Genomic DNA, 25838 nt, shown 5'->3' on the forward strand with positions numbered 1-25838 from the left:
TGCAGGTGTGACGCTTATCAGAAGTCTGAGGTGAGGAGGGGGCAGCACTGGACTTTCTGTTTGGGACAGGTACTAGCTCAGATTCTATTTTCCAGTCTGAGATACACAGGGGACATTGTGTAGGGGCAAAACACCTGGTGGTACCAGGGGCCTGAGCTCTTCCTTTCTACAAATGCCGCTGGTCTGCAGGCCTCTGAGCACATGCACCCTGGGTGACCAGAGGGCTCACAGGTTACAGGGTGCCCAGATGTCTAATGATGGTCATGCCAGTGCTGACAGTAACACCATGTGTCGTACGTAGGTACCACCCCTGCCCTGACCCATGTGGCCTCACACCAGCCTGGGAGGCAGGCGGGCAGGTGTCAACTCCACTGCCCGAATGAGTCAGGGACGCGAGGTCCACACTAGGCTGGCCTGATAGACAACACTCGCACATGGTGTCAGTGAAGCACTGCACGGGTCTGCTCGTGTCCTGACTCCGGAGGCCACCGTCATCGAGCTGTGGGGACCAGGCACCCTTCCGAGGGCACCGCAGGGAGAAGGGGCTGTCCAGTCCTCTGCGTGGCCCCCACTGAGCTGGCGCAGCAGGTCTGAGGGCACCAGGACAGGGCGGGCCCAGCATCCCCACCAGAGGTGAGAGAGTGAAGCAGGTGTCCCCGTCCCCACCCCAAGAATACACACAGGTTCCAAGGGCAGGGCCCCCACCGCACCTAGGACCACCCTGCCTGCTCGCCTGCCCCCCCCCCCCCCCCCCCCCCGGGGCAGAAGCACTGGTGGAGGGTGGGCAGGTCCCAATCCCCTATAGGACACCAGGACACATAAGCATTTTTAATTCAGGGTTTAAGTTTCTCCCTAACATTTTAGAAAACACTGTCTTTTCTATTCCTAAGTTCTTCATCAAAACTTTTTATTAAAAACATAAATAACTCTTACTACAAAGTTCATGTGAACCTATTTACCGAGAGCCGTTTTCAACAGCAGCTGGTGCAACACTGGTCACTGTTCACACGGCCCAGCTCCTGGGCCCCGGGCATCAACCGTCAGCTCGTAGTCCCGACGGGCTGCCTATTTGGTTCACAGGAAAAGCACGTCTCCAGCGATGATATGTCAGCTGTTCTCTGGATCCCCTCCCATCTCCTGTCCTAGGTGGCACAATGGTTCCATCTCTTCGGCGGCGCTTCACTGAAATAACCCGCCGTGGCCGGCTCTACCCCAGCATCTCTTCTCCTTCATGTCCGTCCCCGTCTCCTGCTCCGAGCAGATACAGACTGTCGTCCTCAGATGCTTCTGCTTCCTCCTCACTTCCTGGCAGTTCCAAGGAGCGTTTCATGCCCCGTTGCTTGGAAACTGCCAGAGTGTACTGAATGTTGTAGCGGTTCCAGTCACAGCTGTTAACACACGGACATCAGGTCAGTATAACCAACAACTATTTTCTAGGCCAAGAACCCCAGCCCACCTCACACCCCACTGCCTTCTCTGGGACCCCAAGAAAGTCCAGCAGGGACTGTGCACGCCTCCCACCGCCCCAGCTGTTTGCTGCTGCCTCCCTTCCTGGCCCACCTGGCCCTGGAGCAGCAGCGGCCTTCAAGGACCCAAATGTAAAACCCCATCCCTCTGGTCCATCCTCCCACCCCAGCCTCTGCGCTGGGCTGACCCAGATGGCTTCAGCAGCAAGTTTCACCAAACACGTAGAGAGATCTCTGCGGGGCTCAGGGTGGTTTTAGAGAGCAGAGGGGCACTCTTGGAATAAGGCAGTCACCCGCATTAATAGAATAAAGGAGAAAAGACACACCATCATTTTACGTGGACAACCACCCGGTGAAGAAGTGCAATGATTAGAAGGGCGCGAGAGCGGCGCGCACTGTGTCTGCAGGTGGTGGCGCTGCCCGTGCCGACACCGCCTCCCAAGTAACGCGCAACAACCCCTGCCTCCCCGCACACCAGCAACTCCAAGGAAGTGCAAAGGGCGATGCATTTACATTAACTCTAGAAAACCTCAGGTAGCGAGGAATAAATCTAACGGGAGCTGGAGAGTCCCAGACATCTCAGCCAAGGCGGCTGGGCGGCAGCAGGTCACAGATGAGCACCACCGCCTCTGCAGCCCCAGCCTTCCTGCAGCCGGAACATGGGAAGAGGCGCCAGGAGGAACAGCTCACTTCAGACTCAGACTCGTTATGAAGACCAAGGGACCAATGCAAGGACAGACAGGCTCAGGCCTCAGCCCGTGGACGCTGGATGAGCAACATACCAAGCAGAGAACAGGCCTGTCAGCAATGAAGCTGGGACACCTGGCAAGTGGTGATGGAGGGAGGAAGTCATCTTTGAAAGGCCACTATAAGGCTTTTATAGCCTGGGCTCTGCTGGACCCTAAGGGAGGGGGATTTGCGGAAGACAGCAAGTACGGGAACCTCAGAGAAAGGACTTGGAGAAGGGCACCTCGCGGAGCAGCTGGGGTGAGCAGGCACTGTCCTAGGCCCTCAGATAGTGTCTGTTTTCATTATCACCCCCATCTTCCTGCTGGGGAAACTGAGGCTCAAAGCAGCCACACCCCACAAGTCCAGGCTACCTGGCCCAAGACCCCCTTTACTAGCCCCCACTGCCCATGCAGGTGACCTGCAAATCTAGGAAAGATTGCCTGGTCCTAAGAACATGACACATCCCTCCTGAGAGGCTGGAAGATTCTAGCTACACCTGGGACATGTCCCATCTCTGGCTCATCCAACTGCTGCCAGTCCTCGTTTCTCACCCCTTAGCACCAGGGCACATCCAAAGCTGGCCAATCTGTGAGTGGCCAGGTGGATCCAGTTCAACATGGCAGGTGAGAGAACAAGCACCTCAACACGAGAACCTTTGGGCGCAGCATCGCCCTCGTGGAACCAGCAGAGGACAAGGTAATCCCCACCCTGCCCACAGCCAGGCCAGCACGTACAGTTTGGAGAGGCCGTCCAAGTGCTGCTGGATGCTCTTCTGCAGGAACTGCACCACCGGCAGCAACTGCCCCGCTCTGGAACGGAGACCACAGTGTTACACGCGGCTCACTTCACGCTGTGTCTGCACGTGAAGTTTCCCTCTCTGTCTCCCAACACCAGCTGCCCGGTGACAAGAATCGGATGAACAGTGGTGAAACAGGCTTACCTGGACTTCAGCTTCTGTCCATGCAACATGAGCAATTTTTGGGTCCATGTAAGGTAGAATTCCACGTGGTGAGACACTTCGAAGGAGGAAGCTAAAAATTCAAGCACCTTCTCTACATACAATTCAGGAAGGGAGGAACTGACGACTTCAACTGTAAAACAGTGGGGAAAAAACCCTTGTTTGTTATGCAAAGAATGCAAATTAGAAGAGGAACGGGTGACACCTGTGCCCTTCTGCCTTTGCAAAGGACCCCAGAAGCCCGACTAGGGCCCCAGACCGCAGGCCCCAATGCTCACTCTCTCCCGTGGGCACTGACTCCAGGGCCTCCTGCACCAGCTTGTCCTCGTTGAGCCGGAGGGCCATGAGGATGGCCCTGGTGAACTCCTGCTGGCGCAGCGCCTCGCGCACCCGCCCAGGGGTGATGCTGGTGTCTAGCTCAAAGGGGTCGAAGAGCATCTGGGTGTCCAGGGAGTAGATGAGGAGCCCCTCCGTGGTGGTGGCTGCCCAGCAGCGCCCTGGGAAGTTAAGCAGTAGTGTCCTAAAAATTTAAGTTCATCCCCCAACCCCACATTTTTTTAAAAAAAGTATTGCATCCATTCCCATTGTCCAAAATGTGAAAGTACACGAGGGAAGCTGGGACGCCACCCTTTCACCCCTGACCACACCCTCTGGAAGGAACCCACGGGAGGATCCTCGTAGATGTTCTCCCAGAGCTATTTTATGCGCATGGGCAAATGAGGACATGCACATCTTCCCTGCTCCTGACGCCAGGGGCAGCCAACAGCGATTTTCAGCCCTAGTCTCTGCTGTCACCACTCAGTGCTGCCGCGGCACCCGGGAAGCAGCCACGGATAAGCTACGCCAGTGAGCAAGTGCCGCTGTGTCCCAGGAAAGCTGCAGGGACGAGAACAGGTGGCGGCAGGATCTGGCCCTCAGGCCATGCTGTGCAGACCCCTGGGTCACCTGACACCAGCACACGGGCTGCTGTGTACCGTGTTCCGTTCATTCAGTCTACACTGCTCAAGAGCACTGGTGTCCCCACAGCCTCTCCCGCGTGGGACCACGTGTACCCCACAAGACCCGCGGCCGGGGCACAGACTTCCCCCTGCAGCCAGAGGATGGGGGCAGGGCGGGGGAGGAAGGCCCCGAACGTGGCAGAGCCACAGGGAGGCAGCCTAGACGGTCCGGCCACGCATGAAGGGTGCTCAGGCTGCCGCTGCACCAATGGCGGTGCTGGGTCTGCCTGTCCCGAAGCCTGTGCCTGGGGTCAGCGCTGCCGCAGCCATTGTCCTCAGAGACAAGGGCAACTGCATGGTCAGCAGGGTTTAGTGTCACCTTGCCCATGGGGGACAGCATGCACACAGCCTGCTCCATCCATCAGGACCAACAACCCCTAGCTCGGTGCTCACCGGTGGGAGAGAAGCGGAGGGAAGTCACCCTGATTTCAGGTTTAAAGTGCCGAGAACTCATGTCACCTGGGAACAGAAGAACCAATCACAGCAACAGTTACCGGGCAGCACACACAGGCTGCCCAGCTGGCAGGGAAGGCTGCCCGCAGGTCCTGCCCGCTGGGGACGGATAGGGGGCCCACCAAGAGCAGCAGCTTCTGCCTGCTCAGGCCCTTCCTGTCCCGTCAGCAGGCCAGCGCCACGTCCTGCGCCGGGGCCTTAGACGCTGCTTTCCCAGCTGTCCCACACGGCACCCTGGGCCTGCACACGGAGCCGCTCAGGACTTCTGGCTGGTGGGTCCAATGAGCCAGTCTAGCCAGTACCCAGGTGGTCCCCGAGTCTTCCAGAACACCTGGCTCTCCGCCCTGTCTCCCCAAGGCACACGCATCCCCCCTCGACTTCTCGGCCGTGACACCTCAATAGCAGGTCTTGCCTCAAAATGCTCCTTGAGCCCCGCTTGGCACAGAAAGGGCCCGGCCAGGGCAGGGAGGCCGCCTGCAGCAACTCACAGGCAGCTTCTCCTGCCACAGGGTCTGGTGGCACCGCACCTGACCCACTGGTGTTCTCCAGACGGCACCCCCAGCCCAGCAAACGTCACAACGCAGTGACAGTTACTGACTTCCTACGCTGCAGCCCCGAGGAAGCAAGGTCACTGTCACACAGGGACAGTGGGCAGCGGGCAGACTTCTGTTACTGTCTCATCCAGGCTCACCTTTCTTGACGCCTGGCAGTGGTATCGCGGTTCCGTCCTCCTGCCCGGCATCTTGATCAATCAGTGCCAGGTTGCCAAACTCTGTCATTTTTCTTCGGTTCAAAAATTCCTAGAATAGCAAAAACCATGGACACGCTGCCTCCGAGAGGTGGCCCGGCTACCTCTCTCTCCTGTCCCCCCATCACTTGTGTGCCACCAACAATGGACCACCCCCCCGGCCCTGTCTGAATGAGGACAGCACACGTGGACCCCCAAAATACAGCACCCACAGAAACTTCCTGCAGAGCCTCCTGGAGGAGGAGCCTGCTGCATGGGAGCAGACACTCACTCTTTGCGGGGAAGCCTGCTGGGGACCCGGGGTGGCTGCCCCTTCTGGAAAGGCCAAGGACACTTCCCCCAGAAACACCCGGGGGTAGGAGGAGCTTCTGGGCACGCATAGGACCCCTCGCCCTATGATGGGGCCTGAGCAGTAGACCCAGGCAGCCACGTACCTGCTCAGAGCCTTCCTAGACTCCTTCACTGTCACCCTGAGGTCCCCTGGGAGCCAGAGGGTGAGGAGTAGGGAGGGCAGAGCCTCCATGCTAGAGCCAGGACAGGTGGCACAGGGCAGACAGAAAGCCACGCCCGGCAGGGCCCACCTGCACCCTCTGCGCTTGTCCTCCCCCGAGCTGGCTTGTGCTAGAGACCCCCGCCCCCAGCCCAGCCTCAGAGCAGCCTGCCCAGGTGGCTCGTCCGCCTGGTGGGTGAGGACAGTGCAGGCTCCACAGCCTGGGCCATGCTGGGCCAGTCGGGGCAGCCCAGGCCCCCCACGCACCCAGAGCAACAGCCTCGCACGCTTACGTTACAATCTCACAACGCCACACTTAGGAGCCCAACGTGTTGACCTTGCGCTTGAAGCTGCACGCGGCCCAGCACCACTGGCTCACCTCCATGGCATCCAGAGAGAGGTTGCAGGAGATCTCAAACCTCTTCATGAGAATCTGCTCCCTGACGTGATAAATGCACACGAACTTGGACATGCCTCCCGCCAGGATGCTCTGGCCGTCCGCAGAGTAGCACAGGGTGGTGAAGGCCCTGGGTGGAGGAGACACGGACTCAGAGTGGCTGCCAGCGGACTCTCAGCATATGGGATCTGTGAAAAACAACTTTAGGAAATAGGGAAGGCCCTACCCAAATATTCTAGAAGGCAAACACCACCTTTCACCAGCTTTCTCCAAGGTTCGCTGCCTGAACTCACACAGGAGACTTTTAAAACCCAACGGTGTTCCTCATTTGTATAGTGGTGAGGAAAACACACAAACAAAAATCCCAACGGTGCAGCCTGAAACAGCACCGCCCCCCGGAGATGCTTCAGCTCCTGAGGCGCAACCTCATCTTCACAGAAGGACCCGCTGGCTCAGTGTTCCCTGCTGGCGTCGGCACAGAACAGCGCCAGGCCGCCTCCAGCCTGCGCAGCCTCCTCTCAGAAGCCGCCACCTAATCCCACAGAAACCACAAACCAGGCCCTTGACCCCTGCTGCTAAAGACACAGGACAGTGGCTGTGGGATGGGCAACGGCTTACTAGAAAGGACAACAAAAGAACAACTGACAGAAGAAAAAATGGACAAACTGGACTTTGCCACAACTGGAAACTTTCATGTGTCAAGGAATTCCATCAAAAAAGTGAAAAGACAGCTAAGAGAATGGAACAAATATTTGCAAATCAAGTATCTGATACATTCTGAATATAAAGAACTCCTAAAAAAATCAACAAACCAAACAACCCAATTCAAAAATAGGCAAGAAACTTGAACTGACATTTCTTCCAAGATACACAAATAACCAAGCAGATGAAAAGATGTTCAATGTCATGAGGAAAATTAAAACCAAAATCTCAAGATACCAATTCCTATCCACCAGAATGGATCTAATTAAAAAGTAAAAGAACAAGTCTTGGAGAAGATGTGGAGAAACCGGAGCCCTGAGGCACCGCACGTGGCATGGAAACCGGTGCAGCCGCCATGGAAACCAGCTGGTGGGTCCTCAGGAAGTTCCAACACAGAACCACCTCCCACAGACCCGCGGTTCCACCCTAGGGCTGTCTACATCCTCGAGAACTGAAAACGGGTGTCGGTACAGACACCCGCAGGGTGAGTTCCAGGTTTCCTTCTGGAGGAGGCCCTGCTCTGCTGAACGGCTCCCGGCGCCCAGGGGACAGGTCCCGCCCCTCCTCCCAGGCAGGGCCGCTGCCCAGGACGCGCCTCAGGGCTCAGCGCAGGAGGGCCTGGTCAGTGCTGTCCCCTGACTCCCTGCAACTAGGGGACACTCTGCCTTTGCTGTCCTGTAAGGTGCTCACTGGCCACGTGACGGGGGTGGGGGGAGTGGGGGGAGGTGGCTGGCGTGACTGAGACACTGAGGGTTCCAGGAGCTGCTTTCAGCTTTAAACACCAGGCTGCGGGCAGCACTGGTGTGAATGAGGTTTGGAAACGGATTCAGCCTTTCAGCTGGATGAGCTGATGGTCAGCAAATCAAATGGCCTCCCGTGCTGGGGGCCATGGGAGCCCAGGACCACCTGCCTCCACCTGCAGAGACTCAGCCATCTCAGGAACAAAGGAAGAAGCCACAGAAGAGGAGGCTGCAAGAACTTGGCCACTGGTTGGAGTCTCAGATCCAGGGAAGGGCCCAGAGGTACCACCTCCCGCAGGCAGACAGAAGGGGGCCCTGGTTGTTCACTCACTTCCCCTTGGCCGAGTGTTTGGCCGTGATCTTGTCCAGCTCCTTCCTGCCTGTCTTGAGATCGTGCCTGCCCTCGATGGAGCCCGTCTGCACAGCGTTCTCGGGGTCCCAGAAGGTGATCTGTGAGTTCAACGTGGCCACAGCCAGCTCCGCACCGTCAGGGCGAAAACTCACAGCCAGGGCTAAACGGAGACGAGAGCAGGCTGGAGGAAGACCCGGGCCCCAGCAGCCCCCGGCCAGCAAGCCAGGCCGTGCCCTGGCACCCCTAAGGGACCAGCCCCTGTCAGGTCCAGGCACATGAGAAGCTCCTATCAGGAGACGCTCCGACCCAGGCAGGCAATGCCACTGCCTGTCCCCGCTGGGAGCAACCCAGCACCGACGGCCACCTCCGGGGCCAAGGTGGCTCAGAGGGCACTGCGAGGTCTAGGCGGGTGGCAAGATGGGCTCAAAGGCTCAGCTGAGGGAGGCCAGCCTGATGGGCACATCACGGGGGGGGATACTCTGAGGTTAGACACAGGACAGACTGGAATATAGAGCCCTGCAAAGACACAGGACGCCAGCACTGAACACCTGAACCGCAGCTGCGGTGGCGACAGCGGGAAGCCGGGAATGTTGCAAAGAACCAGCAGCTCCTGGGTGGGCACGAGTTCTGCTTGGGCTTTGTGAGCCACGTGGCCGTTGGCTCTGCCGCTGCAGCGTCTCGGCAGCCACAGCTGGCACCGCACGGGCTGCATCCCAGCGGAACTTCACCACAAGATGGGCAGTGCTGAGGGCCGCAGCCTGCTGGCTCCTAGACTAGGGGCAGGGGGAGACTAGGGGCAGGGGGGAGGCACAGCCTAAAGTTCAGCCTCAGGAAAGTGGGTCTGGGCCCCCAGCACCACCTCATCCTCCCAGGGGTCCAAGGACGAGGGGCGAACTCAAAGGCAACTCCAGGCAACAGCAGGAAACCAGCAGCAGCTGTTCTGGCCCTGCCAGGCTCATTCTGTCGGGGTGGGAGCCCAGCGAGGACTCGTGGACCATCCTTTCCGGGGCTCCCAGCCCGACAGGACTCGACCCTGGGCTGAACCACCAATCTGCCCTGGCTCCTGCCTATCTCTTCCCACCCCCTGGGTTCATGCCAAGCCCGCAACCGGGAGAGGAACGCAACGAGGGAAGACCAGAGCTGAACGAGGCCTGGCAGCACGACGCTGGTGCCGGGGTTGCTGTTCCTCGCTGCCGAGCCCCCGTGCAGCTCACCGTCAGAGGTCAGGGCCAGCGTCTCCTTGGTCCTCCAGCTGTCGAACATGTCCCACAGGCGCACTGTCTTGTCCCAGGAGGCGCTGGCCAGGATTGACTTCATGGGGTTAAAGCACAGGCCACTGACGGGGCCCTCATGGCCAGACAAAACCTGCAGCAGAGCAGAGGTTTGAGGGGTGAGATGTGAGCAGCAGCTGGCACGTGCGACTCTAGTGCACAGCGGCTGTGGCCCTGGGAGCGCCCCACAGCTGTGGGCTGAGTGTCTGTCACTGTCTTGGTGAGGCGAGGCCAGGCAGGAACTCACGTAAAGGGGCCGCCTGTTCCAGTGTAATCTCGGCTCCCTACTCTCCTCTCACGAGCGGCAGGAGGGCCCGTTCCCACAACAGCATGGCTGCCCTGAGCAACGTGGGGCCCTTCCCCCAGCCCAGCGCCCCCAGGGGACGTGCGGCTCTTACGTCAAGGAGCCTGCCCGTCTGCATGGACCACACAAAGATCTCGAAGGAGTCCTGGGCCCCAGCAGAGACGATCTCCCCGCTCGAGTCCACGGCCACGCAGGAGAACTGGGTGGGGCGCGGAGACGTGAAGGTGCGGAAGTTCCGGTACCTGCCGAGAAAATAGTCACCGTCGGCATCGCGCACCCATTTCCTGCGCCCTCCCGGGCCTGGGCAGCTTCACCTCCACCCAGCTGCCGGTCGGGGCGCTGCTCTGGGCAACTCAGAGCAGGGACGTCACCTGTGAAGGTCAAAGGCACGCACGGTCCCGTCCATGGATGAAGTAACAATGACGTAGCCAGTGGCAGTAAAGGTCACGCCAGTGACCCCGCTCGAGTGCTCCGTGAAAGTGACAAAGCAGAAGCCACTGAGAGTGTTCCACACCTTGACCTGTGGCAAGAGCCTGTGAGGGGTGGGCAGGCAGGTGCCAACCCGGTGCCCACAGCCGCTCTGAGACCCCCACCCCGTGCCCACGGCCACCCTGGCTTACTCAGCCTCACCCACAGGCCCGGGGACCTGGAGGGGCCACCTGCCCCCTGCCTCTTCCTGTCACCTCCAGTGGACAGTGCTAAGGGGCCTAAGGTGCAGGTGGCTGCTGGCACCACAGACCCGCCCAGCCACACGGCTGCCAGCGAGCAGATGATCAAGCTGGAAACAGGGACACGTCGGCACCCAAACCCTCTCTATTCAAATCCCAGGACATTTTTCAACATCTTCTCAGAAGCCCACATGGGACCGAGGGAACCCACGAGCCCTAGGCTGAGCCCCACTTCGGGGCAGCCGAGAACAGCCACTGCGCTGTCAGAGCCCCCGTGCGCCGAGGCCCACAGGACGGGAGCCTACCTTGCCGTCGTCCCCGCCGGTCACGATGTACTGCCCGTCGGGGGAGTAGGCCAGAGACACCATGCTGTTGAAGTGTCCCTGCTGCTTGAGCACGTAGGACTCGCTCTGCCACTCCCACACCAGCAGCTGGCCCAGGCCTGCAGGCACATGTGGGGAACTGGGGGGCCCCGTTCACAACCCCCGACCCATGGAACCGGGGCCCAGCCCACCCCCCACCTGGTCTGGGCCTGAGGAGAGAGCCCCCAGGAGGGGCTGGAAAGGGGCAGAATGAAGCCCTGCACAGAGAACTGGCAGCCACGGGTTAATGGGGTGACTGCCAGCCTGTTCTGGGTTCTGCCCATGTGGACAAGAGGACCCACCCCCCCACCACCGGTCACAGCTGAGACAGGCACCATGACCTCGAACTCCTAAGAGAGGGGCCGAGGGCAGAGATGAGGACCAGGGTGGGGAGGGCGGCCCCCCGGCCCGGCCGGCGGCTGCAGCGCAGGCCCAGGTCCTGAGGACACACGAGCAGCCGCCGCAGCCCTGCCAGGGCCCAGGCCAAGTGCTGGCCCAAGGAACCGACAGGGCCTGAAGCTCAAGCACCAACAACGGGACTCGGGGCTCAGAGGAGCGGCTGTCCTGGAAGCCGCACTGACCCTCCCCGCACCAGCGAGCCCACCCTGGGCCGCTGGGAACACGCCCTTGGACGGCCACTGATCTCTGGCTGGAGAGCATGGTCTCCGGGCTCGGCACTAGCGGGCCATAGGGGTCACCGCCCCAAGGCGCAACCTCAGGCAGGCTTTCTTGAGGATTCCGTCTCTAAGCCAGGCGCCACCACGAACCTGAGCAGCCAAAGGCGATCCAGTCCCCGGAGCTGTTGATGGCGACCGAGGAGACGCTCTGATCCGAGATGCTGTGTGGCGAGGCCAGACCGTGAGTGGGGAGCAGCCACCCCGCCCGGCTGCCAGGACAGCCCGGGACACCCCAGCCCTCGGGTAGCCCCTCAAGTCCTGTGCTCAAAAACTTGAAGCTTCACAATTTTATGAAGCCCGTGTTTTGGTTCTCTGTCTCCCAAAGGTGAAGCATGGAAGCAAGAACAACAGTCAAGGGGCCTGATCCACCTGAGGCTGAGTCAAGGTGACCCCGGAGGGCAGCAGCACCAGGTCTCTCCGATCCCGGCGGCACCGCCCAGAACCGGCGTCCCGCTGGCCTGGCTCCGCAGTGGCCCCGAGGGCAGGCACGGCCCGTCCCCCCACCCGCCTGCTCCTGGGCCGAGGGACCTGGGGTGAGCAGGGACCTGAGGCGAGTGAGTGACAACCAGCGAGCAGACAACCCTCCGCAGAGGCTCACCTCAGGGAGTGGATGAGGTTGAACTCTGGGAGCTCGTGAAGATGGAAGATTCCAGAAGCAAAGCCGGTGACCAAGAGGTGAATCTTCTTGTGATAGGCTGCGGCCGTGAGGCTGTTAAAATCCCCTTCCTTGTTGAAGAAGTACCTGCGTCAGGGGAAGACCAAGACTTGGAAGGAGGAGAGCCGGCCGGCCCCTCCCGCGCTCACCCCAGCCGGGCCCCGGGCACCCCAGAGGGCACCTGCCTAATGCCCGTGGCTCAGGCCCCCAGGCGGACTCTCAGAGGGGCTCCACCCGCACAGCTGACCCTGGGCCAGAGGCTGGAGGAGCGTCGGGAGGGAGCAGGGCCCTCGGGGCAGGGCAGCCTCAGCTGTGACAGTGGCACAGCCAGGTGCGCCAGGGCCCCGCCGGATCCCTTGGCTCCCTGCGTGCTCCACCTCCAATGGGCCCTGGGTCCCCACGAGCAGGTGGTGATGACCCTGACAGCACCTCCACCTTTAAAACCGCCAGACTGTCCCTCCCCCAGCCTCCTTCTGAGCAAAGCTCCACCCTGTGGCCCTTCCTTCTTCCTCATGCCCCTGTCCTCTTGAGCAAGTGGCTGGCAGATGACAGATGAGGGCCCTCCCTTCCCGCTGAGGGCCGGCAGCCCTGCCAGCGAGCACTCCCTCTTCCTGGAACGTCGGCGGCTGCCCCCCCACCCCCCATCCCCCTAGACCCTGACTCCGGCAGGCCCTGCCGAGTGCGGAGGGCACCCTCGTCCCACCAGGCCCAGCCGACCCTTCCTGCTCCCCAGACTGGGCCTTGACCCCCGCCAAGCCTGCCTCCCGCATGCCTGCTGGCCCCGGCCCACCCCAAATCCAACCCCCTCCGGCTGCCTGGGCTCCCTCCCTACCTCCAGCCCTTGTCTAGGGCCTGAGTCCCCCTAGAAGCAGACCTGCCCGGCCGCTCCATCACCCCACGCCTCCTCCACCCAACCGAGGAAGCCGGTGAGGGAGCAGGGTGTGTTCTCAGCACTAAGGACAGAACCCAGCAAACACCGTGCACCAGACAACGTGCGCCAGACAACTGCAAAATGGTGGCGTCCAGGCCGGACACCCACACAACAGGACAGGCTGTGGGTGACGCCATGGCCGCCCCATGGCTGTGTCATCTCTGCCTTCACATGACCACAACCAGTTCCCCACGGGCCCTAGAACAGAAACAGATGCCTGTGCCCCAACTCGGGGATGGCTTGTCAGCCAGGATGACAGCTACAGCTAGAAAGCGCCAACTCAGGCTGGGGCTCAATGGGGCCTAGTCTGTGGGGTCGAGGCCGTCCCACCCAGGGCCTCAGGCTGCACCACCCAGCACAGCACCTGACAGAGCACAGAGCCATCGGCCAGTGGGTCCCCTAAGGAGACCTGGAGCCCCAGCCAGCAAGAGGCACAGAGCCCACTCCTCTCTGCCCTCACCCGGCCCTTCTCCGCCTTCCCTGAAGGTTCCTTTCTCAGCATCTCCCTCCACCACCTCGGCCCCACGGCCCTCGCTGAGCGCACACTAGTTAGTGCCCACCGTGCGTCCTCCACCAGGCCAAGGGACTCACCCACACCGACCACCACAGGAGCTGGCGGGCCACAGATGTCCCCTGCCGGGCCACCCCATTCCTGTAGCCGAGTACCTGAACGCCTCCCCCCTCCCATGCTGCTGGGCAGACAACTCGGACTGCCTGGCACCTGCAGGGGCTCCTCTGGGATACAGGCTGGTGTAACACCCCAGGGTTCTCAAACCTGGGCCTGTTCTCTGTAGCTCCTGGTCCTCGCCCCTGGGGACCCCGACCAGGACCCTCTGAGGGCAGGAGACCCACACAGGAGCACCACGCCCTCCGGAAAGAGACCTACTTGGCCAGCCGTGAGTACTTCACTTTCCCTTTCTTCTCCTCCTCAGCGGACGTGGCTTTCCCCCGGACGGTGGTCTCTCTGTCCCCATCCTCCTCCTCCTCCTCCTCCTCCTCCTCACGCCGCAGCAGGTCTGCCTTCCAGCCCGAGGGAGCTTTCAGCCGCAGGCCCTCGGGGGGAGTGTCGCACTGCCACACACACAGGGCTCCGTCCTGGCTGAGCGAGTACAGCTGCAACGGGAGGCACACGGTCACCCCGGCCCCCACCAGCCACAGGCTGCCACGACCCAGAGCCCTCTGTGCAGCTGGGCTTCCAGGGGCCCCTGTCACGGAAGGCCCCTCTGGACTGGGGAGGAGCGATTCTAAGGGGCAGCAACAGCCACCCTGAGTCCCTAGATACCCCCAGGCAGCCTGGGAGCAGCCACGAGGACATGCAGGAAGAGGTGGCCCACAGCCCGCCCCCAGGCCCCAGGGACCTCCCTAGACTCCCTGCTTTGTGTGGGCTCGTGGGCTGGGGACCTTGGGCACAGGGACATACATCCAGGCTATTGGACTCAAAGAAGCAGGCCACGATAGCGTCCTTGTGTCCCCCCAGTGCGTAGTAGATGAGGTTGTCCCAGCGCTCAGCTCCAAACACCCAGGTGGACATGTCTTTGCTCCCAACCACAAAGCACCTGCAAAGACAGCGCCTGCTCAGGGCGGCTCCACGTGCCGCGGCCAGCGCCCGCCCTGCAGAGCGAGGCACCTGGAGATCTTTCACCCCGTGTGGGCCCGAGGAGTGAGCGCTGTGAAGCCACCAACCAGAGGGACCACATTCCAGCATGACCCACTGGCCCTGGCCTGCCTCCAGCACGCTGTCCTCATGCCTCCTAGGCGCAGCCTGAGACCCCGTCACGGCAAATTCTGTTCACGGCGCCAAGTCAGACAGGTGTGACAGCTGGATCACACGGTGTGCCCACCCAGACGTGGCCCTCGGGATGCTGACGGGCCACACAGCACTCGGGGCTGCACCCACCCCCGGCTGGGGCCCAGGCCCAGCAGTGCTCAGGCCCCGGTGTGTGAGCAAGGCTGGTCCACGAGCAGAAGCCACGCCACTGCGGGGCCAACTCCCTGCATGCGGTGCACGTGGCGGGTGCCTGAGGGGGACAGGGCCGCCTAGGGCAGTGCTCTTGTTGGGGACACGGGCCTCACACACTCTCGCCTCTCCTGGCCGACCCACGGTCTCGCTGTTTGCTGATAAAAACTCAAACGTAATTCCCGTCTCCCACCCAGACCCAGGCTGTGTTCTCTGGCTCCCAGTGACCAGGTCAGGGCAGTGTGGCCCTAACCTGGAGCCAGCCCCCCAGTCTCAAAACGGGCTGCACCCAAATGAGGCTAACGCAGCATTTCAAAATGAAGCTTCAGGACCCCAAAAAGGGACCCCTTCATTCTCCTGGGAGGCACAGGGAAAGGTGCCCCCTCGGGCCTGCTCCGGCAGCGACCCAGGCCCCACCTGGAGTCGTCGGTCCAGTCGATGCACGTGGTCTCGTCATACGGCCCGAAGTATGTTTTGTCCAGAACAAACGCATTGAACTCTCGCTTCTTCCCCGGGGCATGGTACATCTGAGCAAGGTTGCCCTTGGTGACCACAAATCTCCTACCGCAGAAACGGGGCCAGAGTCAACAGTAAAGACCAGAACGGCCCTGAGCCACCACAGAGCCACCGCAGAGCCTGGGCTGCCCCGAGTCCCACCTCTCCTGCAGGACAGGGGCCGAGGACAGACGGGGCAGAAGTCAGGGGACAGACAGACACTGAGGGCACTCGGGCCGCACCGAGCCTTCTGCTCCGGAAGGAAGGCCGCCGGCGCCAGAGACGCCACCCCTGCACCCACTGTAACCCCCAAGTCCCAGAGGGACGAGTGGGCCGTCAGGCTCGAGACGAGCCACACTCCGCCCCCGTCCCGCCCGGGCCGGCCCCCACGCACCTGCCGTCGGGGGAGAAGGAGACGCTGTGCACGGAGCCCTTGAAGTGGAAGTGGTGCAGCACCGACCGGCACGCCAGGCTGACCAGCAGCGCGCTGCCCCCTGCAGGACGCCGGAGGTGACCACCCTGCAGCCACGGGAGCACCCAGACGCTGCACTCGCCTCACCCGGACACGTCCACTCTGGGCCACCAGGATGCTAGGACGCCTGCTGAGGCCCTGCCCAGGTGACGCCAACGGCACAAAGGGCAGGGAGGACGCGACCTCACCCATGGCGCGCCCTCATCCCCAAGCCCCACCAGGGCCTGGGACACAGAAGCAGACGGGGAGTGGACCATCGCAGCCCTACACCGCCACCCTGGGGCCCCCAAGTCCATCCTCCACCGTCCCCTCAGTCGCCAACCACACCCAGGGTGAGCACCTTCATCGACGATGATGGCGAGGCGGCCATCCGGGGACAGCCCCACACATTTGATGTTGTACCGAGTGGCCAGGGGCAGCGTGTCCGATTTGTTGCTGAGAAAGACACAAACCGTAGCACACAGTCGGTCCTCGAGCCATCAGAGCAGACAGCTGGGACCAGCAGCCCACCCTCCCCACACAGCACCTCAATCCTGCTGGACCCTCGCACCAGAGCTCCTCTCCAGACATTCTCCCAAAGAGGAGGAGATGACATTGTCCCCAAGGGAAATTTGGCAAAACACATTAAAAGCTTTAAAACTGGGCTTTGGATGTATCAATTTTGCTTCTAGGACTTTATCCTGAGAATGTCAGAAAACCAGAAACAATCTAAACGTCCAACAGGGACTAACCACAATGACAGCACATCCACGTAAAACAAACGGAGGCCAGGCACGGTGGCTCATCCTGTAGTTCCAGCACTTTGGGAGGCCAAGGCAGGAGGATCCCTTGAGCCCAGGAGTTTGAGGCTGCAGTGAGCTGTGGCACCACTGCACTCCAGCCTGGGCAGCAGAGTGACACCCTGTCTCTATCAAAAAACAAAACCAACAAAACCAGGGCTGGGCACGGAGGCTCACGCCTGTAATCCTAGCACTCTGGGAGGCCGAGGTGGGAGGATCACTAGAGGTCAGGAGTTTGATACCAGCCCGAGCAAGAGCGAGACCTCGTCTCTACTGAAAATACAAAGAAATGATCTGGACAGCTAAAAATATATATAGAAAAAAATTAGCTGAGCATGGTGGCGCATGCCTGTAGTCCCAATTACTCGGGAGGCTAAGGCAGAAGGATTGCTTGAACCCAGGAGTTTGAGGTTGCTGTGAGCTAAGCTGACGCCACGACACTCTAGCCAGGCTGACAGAGCGAGACTCTGTCTCAAAAAAAAAAAAAAAAGAAAAAAAAAACCCTAAGGAACCAACCACTGCTCTTAACAGCTTCAGATTTTTCTTCCACAGCTTCATCACGTCCCTCAGCCTTCACAGAATTGAAGAGTCAGGGCCTTGCTCTGGGTTTGGCTTTGGCTTAAGGGTGGTTTGATCTTCTGTCCAGACCAGTAAAACTTTTTCCGTATCAGTACTAAGTCTGTTGTGCCTTCTTATCATTCGTGTTTCACTGGAGCACTTTTAATTTCCTCCAGGAACTTTTTCTTTGCTGTCACAATTTGGCTAAATGTTCGTTTGGCACAAGAGGCCTAGCTTCCAGCCTGTCTCAGCTTTCCACACACCTTCCTCACTAAATTTGATCATTTCCAGCTTTTGCTTTAAACTGAGAGATGTGCAGCTGTTTCTTTTGTTGACTAGAGCCTGTCATAGGGCTGTTAACCGGCCTAATTTCAATATAGTTGTGTCTCGGGGAGTGAGGAGGCCAGGACAGGGAGAGAGACGGGGGGACGGCCAGTCTGTGGAACAGTCAGAACACACATCAAGTGCACCATCTTATATGAATGTAGTTCCCGGAGCCTCAGAATGATTACAATAGTAACAGCAAAGTTCACCGATCAAAGATACAGATCGGCCATGACCGATACAGTAATGATGAAAAAGTCCGGAATACTACAAGAATTACCCAAACGGGACACAGACACAAAGTGAGCACGGGCTGCTGGAAAATGGATCAACTTGCTTGAGGCAGGGTTGCCACAACCCTTTGATATGTAAAACGCAGTAAAGGAGGTGTAATAAAACCTCTAAATGTCAAGAACTAGGTCCTAATTTTGTCATTACTTTATTTTCCAAATTTTCTTCAATGAACATGTGGTTGTTACTATAGAGAGTCCTGTTAGATGTCATTTAAACAAAATGATGACAGTAACACCACCAGCAGCTGACCTCACATGCACCCTGCGGGGCACTGCTTGGAGGGAAGCCGGCAGAGCAGGTCCTGCTGCTGTCCTGTCTTACAGACAGGGAAACCGAGGCCGGGGGCCACCCAGCTGGAAAGCTAGGGAGCAAGGCAGAGGGGCAGGCAGCCTTTACAACACATGGCCCTCGCCAAGCTGCAGAAGGAGTCAGCCCGCAGCCTCCCCAACAAGTCTGCGAAGCAGTCCTTCCCCTTGAGAAGACAGGAAGGGAACTACACACTTGTTTAAAAGAATTAGCTAAACCCAAGCAGCCAAAATTGATGTCCAGCTGCAGAAGCGGAAGCTTTGGGCCTGCTGGTCCTAGTGGTGAGGCCCGGCGGCACCGGAGCTCCCAAGCAGGTGTCCAGGGCAGCTTCCAGCACACCTGGCCTCTCGGCTCTCAGGGGCCTTCCCTGGTGGGGGAAGTGCCAACCCTGGACCACGGCTTCTCCTTGCCAGCCCATCTGCACACAGCAGAGGTTAGTCCCTTTCCAAGTAACCAAATGCCACAGGATTTCTGCCATTAAGGATGACACCAACCAGCTAGGTGCTCAGGGCGTTGCTAAGGCACCAGAATGAAGCCCCAGGTACCTCGCTGCCACTTCCACACTGACCTGCTGGACCCCAGTAAGCCCTGTAGCCTACTCAGGCTGCCTTAATTAACAGGTGCACCGTAAACAGGTGAGGAAGACACCGTCAGCTTTCATGGCTATTTAAGAATGGTAATGATAATTACCACTACTATTAATACCAATATCACTTTAACATACTTACTTTTTTAGGTCAAATACAGTGACTCTGTTGCCCACAGGACTGATAACTGAATTTCCATCGTGTGTGAAATTTAAATTTCCACGCCGATAAACTGTACCTAGCAAATTGGAAAACTGAAAGGAACACAAAGCTGTCTTAAAGAAAACAGAATCTTGACTCTGAAAAGGGGTGAGGCATCTGGGCAGACAGCCCCCACCCCGGGGTCCCAATTCATCCCGGGGGCCCCTCCAGCCATCCTCTGGGACATTTCCTGGGCCACAGAGGAAGAAGTGAGCCCAATCCTCAGGAGACCCCAGGAGCCTGCGGAGCCCCAAGCTCCCAAGGTAAGAGGCACCCATGAGCACTGGGGAGGCCTCCCGAGACAGGAGGCCTTTGCCAGGTGAAGAAGGGGGCGGGACCCACGTTTCAAGAAGAGAAAAGCCACAATGGAACTGCGCTCCAAGGGCATCTAGGGTTGAAGGCATCCCGAACCAAGCTGCATTCTGACATCCTGCTTATTTATTCACTCACTCCTCAAACTCATCATCCAAAGTGCTCACTGGAGACACTGCCAAGCGCCCAGACACAGGCACTTCACATTCTGTCTCCAGCAAGAGAGGGGATGAGAAGCTTGGGAGGGAGCAGCTACTTCAGAGGGTGGTCATGGAAGGCCGCTTGAAGGGGTCACCTGAGTTAGAAACTAAATGAGAAGGTGCCAGCCAGGCCAGCATCTGGAGTCACAGGTGGGCAGCACCGTGAGAACCTCAGGGAGGAGCCTGGCTAGGCTGGACAAGGGATGTAAGCGGACGCCCATGTGACCCAACGCGCATTTTTCGCAGATCGCACTAGTGACTGCAGAGCGGATGAGGTCCAAGCCCTCAGGAGCTGGATGTGGGTTCTAGTTTGGTGCTGGGCGCACGGCAGTGCCTTCACCTGCATGGGGGGCGCGGGGGAGGAGCACTTTCTGGGCCAGTACCACGTTCAGCTTTGGCCAGAATGGGTGTGAGACCCAGCTGGGCCCCGCGGCAGGGCCGACACCCCACGGAGGGAAGAACTGCCTGCAAGGACGATGGGACGAGCAGGTGCGCGGCCCTGCGCAAAGCAGCAGCCTTTCCAGGCCCAGCCACCGGTGCTCCTGAGATGCCTAGGACGGCTCTGCCCCCTCCTCCCCGTTAGTCTCTTCTGAGCCCTCCTCACTTCGCATCTGTGACCACAGTCCCGCGGCTCTCACACCCTCATCACTTCCCCACGAGGGTCGCCTTGCCGGCGCCGCGCCTCATCCTGGCGCAGACGCCGCTGTCCCCAGGCCGGGCTTCCTTCCGGGGAAAGCCTCCCCCCGGCCCCCGCCGGCCCCGCGACTGTCTCGGCCCGCGAGGAGCCCTCGGTGCCCTCCACGCGGCCGAGTCCCGCGGGAGACGAGCACGGCTCGCCCGGCTTGCCCGGCTTGCCCGCTCCGGCCCGCAAGGTTCGGCCGCCGGACCAGGAGCCCGTTGCCGACCGCACCTCCCTGCCGCGCTCACCCGGTACGAGAACTTCATCGCGGCCGCCACACGAGAGTCGCAGGCAGAAGCACAGCAGCGGTGGGCCGCGCACCGGCGCCTGAAGAGCGCACTTCCGGGGCGGGCCGAACAACGGCACCTAAACGGCACACTTCCGGGACGGGACTGCGCCTGGCGCCACAGCGCCCCCGGCGGCCCGAAGGAGAGGCACCGCCCTCGCCCGGCCCCGAAGCGGAGCCTGAGCACAAGGACCCGCCTCACCCCAGCCACGCCCTGAGGCGGAGCCTGAGCACAAGGGCCCCGCCCCTCCCCGAGGTGGAGCCTGGACACAAGGGCCCGCTCCTACCCCAGCCACGCCCCAAGGCGGAGCCTGAACAGGAGGGCCCGCCCCCAGCTCCGCCCCACCCCAGCCCCGGGACGCGCAGGTGCGCCAGGCCTGAACGGAGTGGTGCTGGCGGCCGGGCGCTTGACGGTCTCCCTCCAGACCTACTTAGTTAACAGCTCTGGAAGATAACGAAAGGGAAAGCAGAAAGAGCAAGAGTCTGAATGAAGCCGGAAAACCAGTTTCCCAAGGGAACTGTTGGCCAGGCCACCGAACCCCAGGCTGGTCACTGCCCAGGCCGCTGTCAAACATTAAGAGGCAGTTAGAACGTCCACTAAAACCCGAAAGCCCTGGAAACGCAAATGTCTTAGTTCTTGTGAGCTAGTGGGTTAAGAAATTATGAAAAAAATCTGTAATCCTCCCCAAAAGGTAAATAGTCCACGCCTAAGAGTCAGGAACAAGGATTGCGGGGAGAAAACAAGAAAATCTTTTAACGTTACACACTCAGTTGTCACACCATGCCATAGCAAACGAATAAGCTCAAAACAGTAGTTTCTTCTTAAAATGTGTATTTTCAGCATTATAATGCTTACATTTTAAAGTCTTAATACAATAGTTTTAGTCTAACAATATATTACAGAATGTGAAAAGACTTTTCATAGTAAACCATGAAAATGGAATTAATACCTGCAGTGTCAAAGTCACCAACTTGTCACCTTTTCCAATTAGAGAATCCCAACAAAACGTATCAGTCATGTCTGTGGGTCTCACAGCCTGACAGGGATGAATAACTCAGAGAAAGGAGCATTGTCATGAAGAATACAATTTTAAAATCCTGTAGGATTTATTCTCAAGATCACAGTTGAAAGTAAAACATTTAGATCAGCCCAGTTCTTTTATAAAAAATGGTGTAATTTTTTCATTTTATTTACAAACATGGAGTGTTTAACTTCATCTTTAAACATTAAAGAAAAACTGAATAGAAGCCTTGTGTGTGTTTTCTTTACTAACTTTATGGGGTATCCATCCTCACCAAGACTTATTAATATAGGAATCTGACCCACCCCAGGCTGTGCTGACAATGGAACTGTAGGTAAAAGTCATTTTCAGATTAAATACAATTTCCACATTAGAATCAGAAGAGTTATAATTTTTCCAATCATAGGAGACCCCATGAAATTCACAAAAATTATAACTTACTTTCCCATTTGCTAGTATTAATATTTACATGTTCCACAGAGACATACTCTTTGCTTTCTAGATACATACACATTGCATATCTGGCTTCACAATTATTTTAACAGCTGCCACATCTTTATCAACAAAACCAGCTTGTCCCAAACACATAAACCTTACTTTATTTAAAACAATTATTAAACAATAAAAATCCAGTTACACCCTTTTAGTTACTCTTATGAATATTAAGAAAAGAATGACAAAGTTTTGGGTGACATTTTGTCTTTAAAAAAAGGCAGAAGCACTCATGTAACTTAGTTTGCAAAAGATCTTTTGGGTTAATTACAGGAAAAAAACTGATAAATTTGAAATCAATTTCCAGACCACCATAAGAAACCACCATAAACATTTTGTATTTCCCCTTCTTTTTCTTCCTGTAAATATACATGTAATTGGGAAATTTCCTCCTGGGTGTAGACTCCAGATACAAGAAAATCAAAGAGTAATAAATTAAACATTTAATCACATTCCCTCTTCCGGAAGGTGAGAGGTGTACATTACACGTGGAGGAAGGGTATGTTCTCTTGGCTCCAAGGCTGACAACATGGAGCAGAGGCTTTTCTGGCAGCTCAACTCTAAAAGATCTCTTCATTCACGGGACTTGACAGATCTGTAGGGCAACCAATCAATTTTTATAATAAAAAACCTTATTTTAGAAACCTTAAACTATCGTTAGATTCAGAAGTTCTAATTTGCTAACTAGTTTGACCAAGTTTATTAGTTTTAAACTGCACATAAGGAAGATAAATTTCTGGAAAGTTTAATTAAACATTTAATCTTCTTTACACGTTTCTCCAATTTCTACAAATGAAAAAGACATGTGAAGAAGAATCACACCACCTTTATTTATTGAATGAGTCAAAGACAACACAGAGAATACTGGAAACGCCTGCTGCGCGCTGTTTGCTCTGTCTCCGTCCCCAGCCTGCAGCCTCTGGGAGCTCAGGGCCCTGCAGGACCCGCAGCCGCCACGCTCCTCTCTCTGCAGCTCACACATCTGAGGTTATTCGCGAGGTCCCACCCTCTGCAGGGCAGACCATGTCCACTTGCACTAATCTTGCCGAGTTCAATTCCAATCACACTTTCCCAGTGAATTCAGAGTACTCTTATCTCATATATACAAAAATACATTGCTTTGGAAAGCTGGAAAAGGTTTAATACATACAACAGTTATTTACAAGCTGTGACTTTCACACCAGTAAAAACAAACTCACATTTATGTCTGTCCTTGATTTTTGGTGCAACTTATACATAAACATGGTATCAGTTAGTCTGTATTTTTAAAAATAATAAATCAACCATATGTACAATTAAATTTACAAACAAAAGCAAATTAATCCATTCGAACTATGTGACTGCACTTGAGTGGGCCAGCAAAGGCCGTCCCAGGACTTGCGTCCTACCCTACAACCAGACTAGAAAAACACCCAGAGGACCCCCCATCTTTGTTTTAAATGGAACATCTTAATTTCTGAGACTTAAGGTGCAAAATAAAATATTAATTATACAGCTACAATTACATGTAAAGACTTTAAAGGTAAGAGAAAAACAGACAACATATTAACCCCCACATATATGATAATTAAATTAAATATATATTTAATTCTGAGTGCATATGATATTCAATCAACATTATGGGGGAAAACAGGGTTCCAGAAACATGTATCCCTAAACTATTTCAATGCCAAGTTGTTCCGCGTGCCCTGGTCTAGTCTTTCCTAAGTACCTTTAACATGGCTCTGGTGACGGACCTCCAGGTCCGCCTAGCTCCGGCATCCCAAGGCACAGAAGGGGCTGTTCCCTCCCCACACCCCACCCCTCACCCCCAACTCCTCCTCCCCCTGCCCTCAAGGGTGTTATTCTAGAAAAGCACAACTAGATTATCTGGGGTGAAGGATTGTGTTTCATCCCCTAGGGGAGACACACATCCCCCTGGTCCAGAAATGGGGCAGCCGTGTGACCAGAAAGGCACACACGTGTCTCTACCAAGACTGCAAGGCCTGCTGAGTGTCTACCTGGAAGACAACGGGCTTCCGTAAAGAGCCAGCAGGCGGAAGGCTGCTCAGTGGAGAGACCACGGATAAAAATCTTTCATGAGCAGTGAGTGAGGAGGAGCAGGGAGCTGGGGCTCTGAGCAAACACCGTAGGACGCCAGCGCGGGGATGGGGTGAGAAAATAAGTCATCGTATACACAGACAACACGAAAGTAACGAGAACTCAGCTGAGCAGCTGTGCAATGACATTCTCTGCGGCCTCGCAGCCCGGCAGGATCAGGGGGAGTCTGGCTAGAGCCTGAGCGAGCAGAATCCAGGCACCGTCCCTCAGAGCGCACTCACAGCCGGGCGCTGTCATGTGACACTGACTTCCAGGACGTGGTCGTCTTGGCTGGGGATGACGAGGACTTGCATGCCAGAGCTAGAGTTGAAGACCTGGCCGGCTGGCAACGCCTGCAAGCGGGGCATGGGCAGGCCTTTGTGCTCGCCGCTCGAGGCCGAGTGCGCGCTGCCCCTGCTCTTGACGCTGCTGCTGTCTGGCTGGTCGTCCCCGTGCCTGTCCACCGACAGGCTGTCGTTTTCTATCCAGCTGTCTGCAAAACACACAGGGCGTCAGACCCAAGCCACACTGACGGCCACCTCAAAGCGCAGGAGACGTCACCGAGGCTGCCCCTTCCCAGAGGATCCCAGCACACGGGATCAAGCTCCAGGGTGGGCGCCTGGACTTCGAACGGGGACCCCGTTTTGGTGTTATTCGCAGTCTACAGACACTGAAACACACTCTTTCTTGGGCTCCTCTGACACTAGTTTATCCTTCTCCACACAAAGCTGTCTCCTACCAGAGCAGTGAACTTACACGTTTTCTTAGGAAGTCCTTACCGGCATCCAGCTGCGAGGAGTGTGCAGAGCGGTGGGGCAGGTACTTCAGCAGCCTGACGTCGGGCAGGGGGAGGCGGCCCGCAAACAGAGGCATCACGTCCATGTGGACTCTGTGGGTGGCCTGAGCAGCCACGGGCATGGAGATGACACCACAACTCTTCCCGCACACTGCCCAGTTGCTGCTGTTGTCGACAACTGCAACACAGAGGAAGACACCGTGTTTGCCGCAGGACAGGCCACTCAGGAGTCACACCAAAATAAGAACCATCAGCAACTACGCCTTAGACACTCGAGAGTGCAGAACCAGCAGTGGAAAATATGTATCTCAGTGTCTTGCAACTGCACCTTAATATAAAGCTGTATGTTTTAATAACTAAGACACATATTTCTTTCAATCCAACCTTCCATTAGTTCTAGTTTAGACTGAATCATGTCAGATGCATATGAAAAGCTGCATTTTTCTCTGAAATTAATAAATTAAAAATGATGATTTTATTTTGATTTGAAATCTCCTTGCAAAGTTTGTGTGCAATTCTTCAAAAGTATGGCTACTCTGGCTGTTAAATCAGGCGCAGGTGACGGTGCGGGTGTGGAGTGCTAGGTGCGCTGGTAAGTGATGTCACCAAAGACATGTGGGTCTGAATCCGGACTCTGCCGCCCGGACAGCCCTCCTGAGGCCTCGAGGCTCGCTCACGCCGAGGCGTGGTGGCGCCACCGACCTGCAGGAGCTGCTTCGAGAGCAGGGAGAGACGTGGACGTGGGACTCGCAGCACCACTCCCGGGACCGGGCATGTGGGTGCACGGCAGGTGTCAGTGCTGACCTTGACCATCAGCACACAACCTTCACTTAGTCCAAGGCAATTCGCACGCTACGTGAGCATGCGTTCGGACCAGCCCTGGAGAAATGACAGTGAGCAGGACAGGACCCTGCCCTCAGGAAGCAGGCGACCCGACAAAGAGGTCACAGCTTCCTGTCATGAGGACACCAGCACCAGCCCAGGCCGTGTGAGACCAAAGGGCCACGAGCAGCAGAAGAGGGTCACAGAGGGCAGGCTTCCTGCAGGTCGGGATGGGGACTTTGAGGACGGGTGGCACTACGGGCCACGCAGAGGCCC

At 57.4% G+C, this 25838-nt stretch overlaps 2 protein-coding genes across 3 annotated transcripts in view; both read right to left on the reverse strand.

Moving 5' to 3' along the window:
- Positions 1 to 897: 897 nt before the first annotated feature.
- PWP2 (PWP2 small subunit processome component) lies at positions 898 to 20377 on the reverse strand. Its single transcript, XM_069474911.1, has 21 exons — positions 20314 to 20377; positions 18815 to 18927; positions 16166 to 16260; positions 15748 to 15847; positions 15276 to 15419; positions 14322 to 14457; positions 13788 to 14014; positions 11914 to 12057; positions 11406 to 11476; positions 10582 to 10718; positions 9980 to 10128; positions 9703 to 9850; positions 9248 to 9398; positions 8013 to 8193; positions 6222 to 6369; positions 5296 to 5404; positions 4545 to 4610; positions 3432 to 3650; positions 3136 to 3286; positions 2930 to 3004; positions 898 to 1388 (listed from the first exon to the last, which is right to left on the reverse strand). Exons 1-21 carry the CDS (start codon positions 20329 to 20331, stop codon positions 1208 to 1210), a joined length of 2763 nt encoding a protein of 920 aa, XP_069331012.1. The 5' UTR covers positions 20332 to 20377; the 3' UTR covers positions 898 to 1207.
- Positions 20378 to 23479: 3102 nt separating this feature from the next.
- TRAPPC10 (trafficking protein particle complex subunit 10) overlaps positions 23480 to 25838 on the reverse strand; it is an 80838-nt gene continuing 78479 nt past the window's right edge. For both annotated transcript variants that reach the window (XM_069474912.1, XM_069474913.1), the window contains 2 exons: positions 24724 to 24918; positions 23480 to 24437 (listed from right to left, as the gene is read on the reverse strand). In XM_069474912.1, the coding sequence (XP_069331013.1) occupies positions 24199 to 24437; positions 24724 to 24918 (434 nt within the window). In that variant the 3' untranslated portion in view covers positions 23480 to 24198. The remainder of the gene's footprint in view (positions 24438 to 24723; positions 24919 to 25838) is intronic.

This window comes from Eulemur rufifrons, chromosome 7 (assembly GCF_041146395.1).
Source record: "Eulemur rufifrons isolate Redbay chromosome 7, OSU_ERuf_1, whole genome shotgun sequence".
Classification (NCBI taxonomy): Eukaryota; Metazoa; Chordata; class Mammalia; order Primates; family Lemuridae; genus Eulemur; species Eulemur rufifrons.

What these genes read in the sequence shown, in the direction of transcription:
- PWP2 (XM_069474911.1), bottom strand. An exon ending in GATCGCCTTTGGCTGCTCAG is followed by an intron (nt 10,719 to 11,405) that starts GTTCGTGGTGGC and finishes ATGTGCCTGCAG; the next exon opens with GCCTGGGCCAGCTGCTGGTG. An exon ending in ACTGCCAGGCGTCAAGAAAG is followed by an intron (nt 4,611 to 5,295) that starts GTGAGCCTGGAT and finishes TTCTGTTCCCAG; the next exon opens with GTGACATGAGTTCTCGGCAC.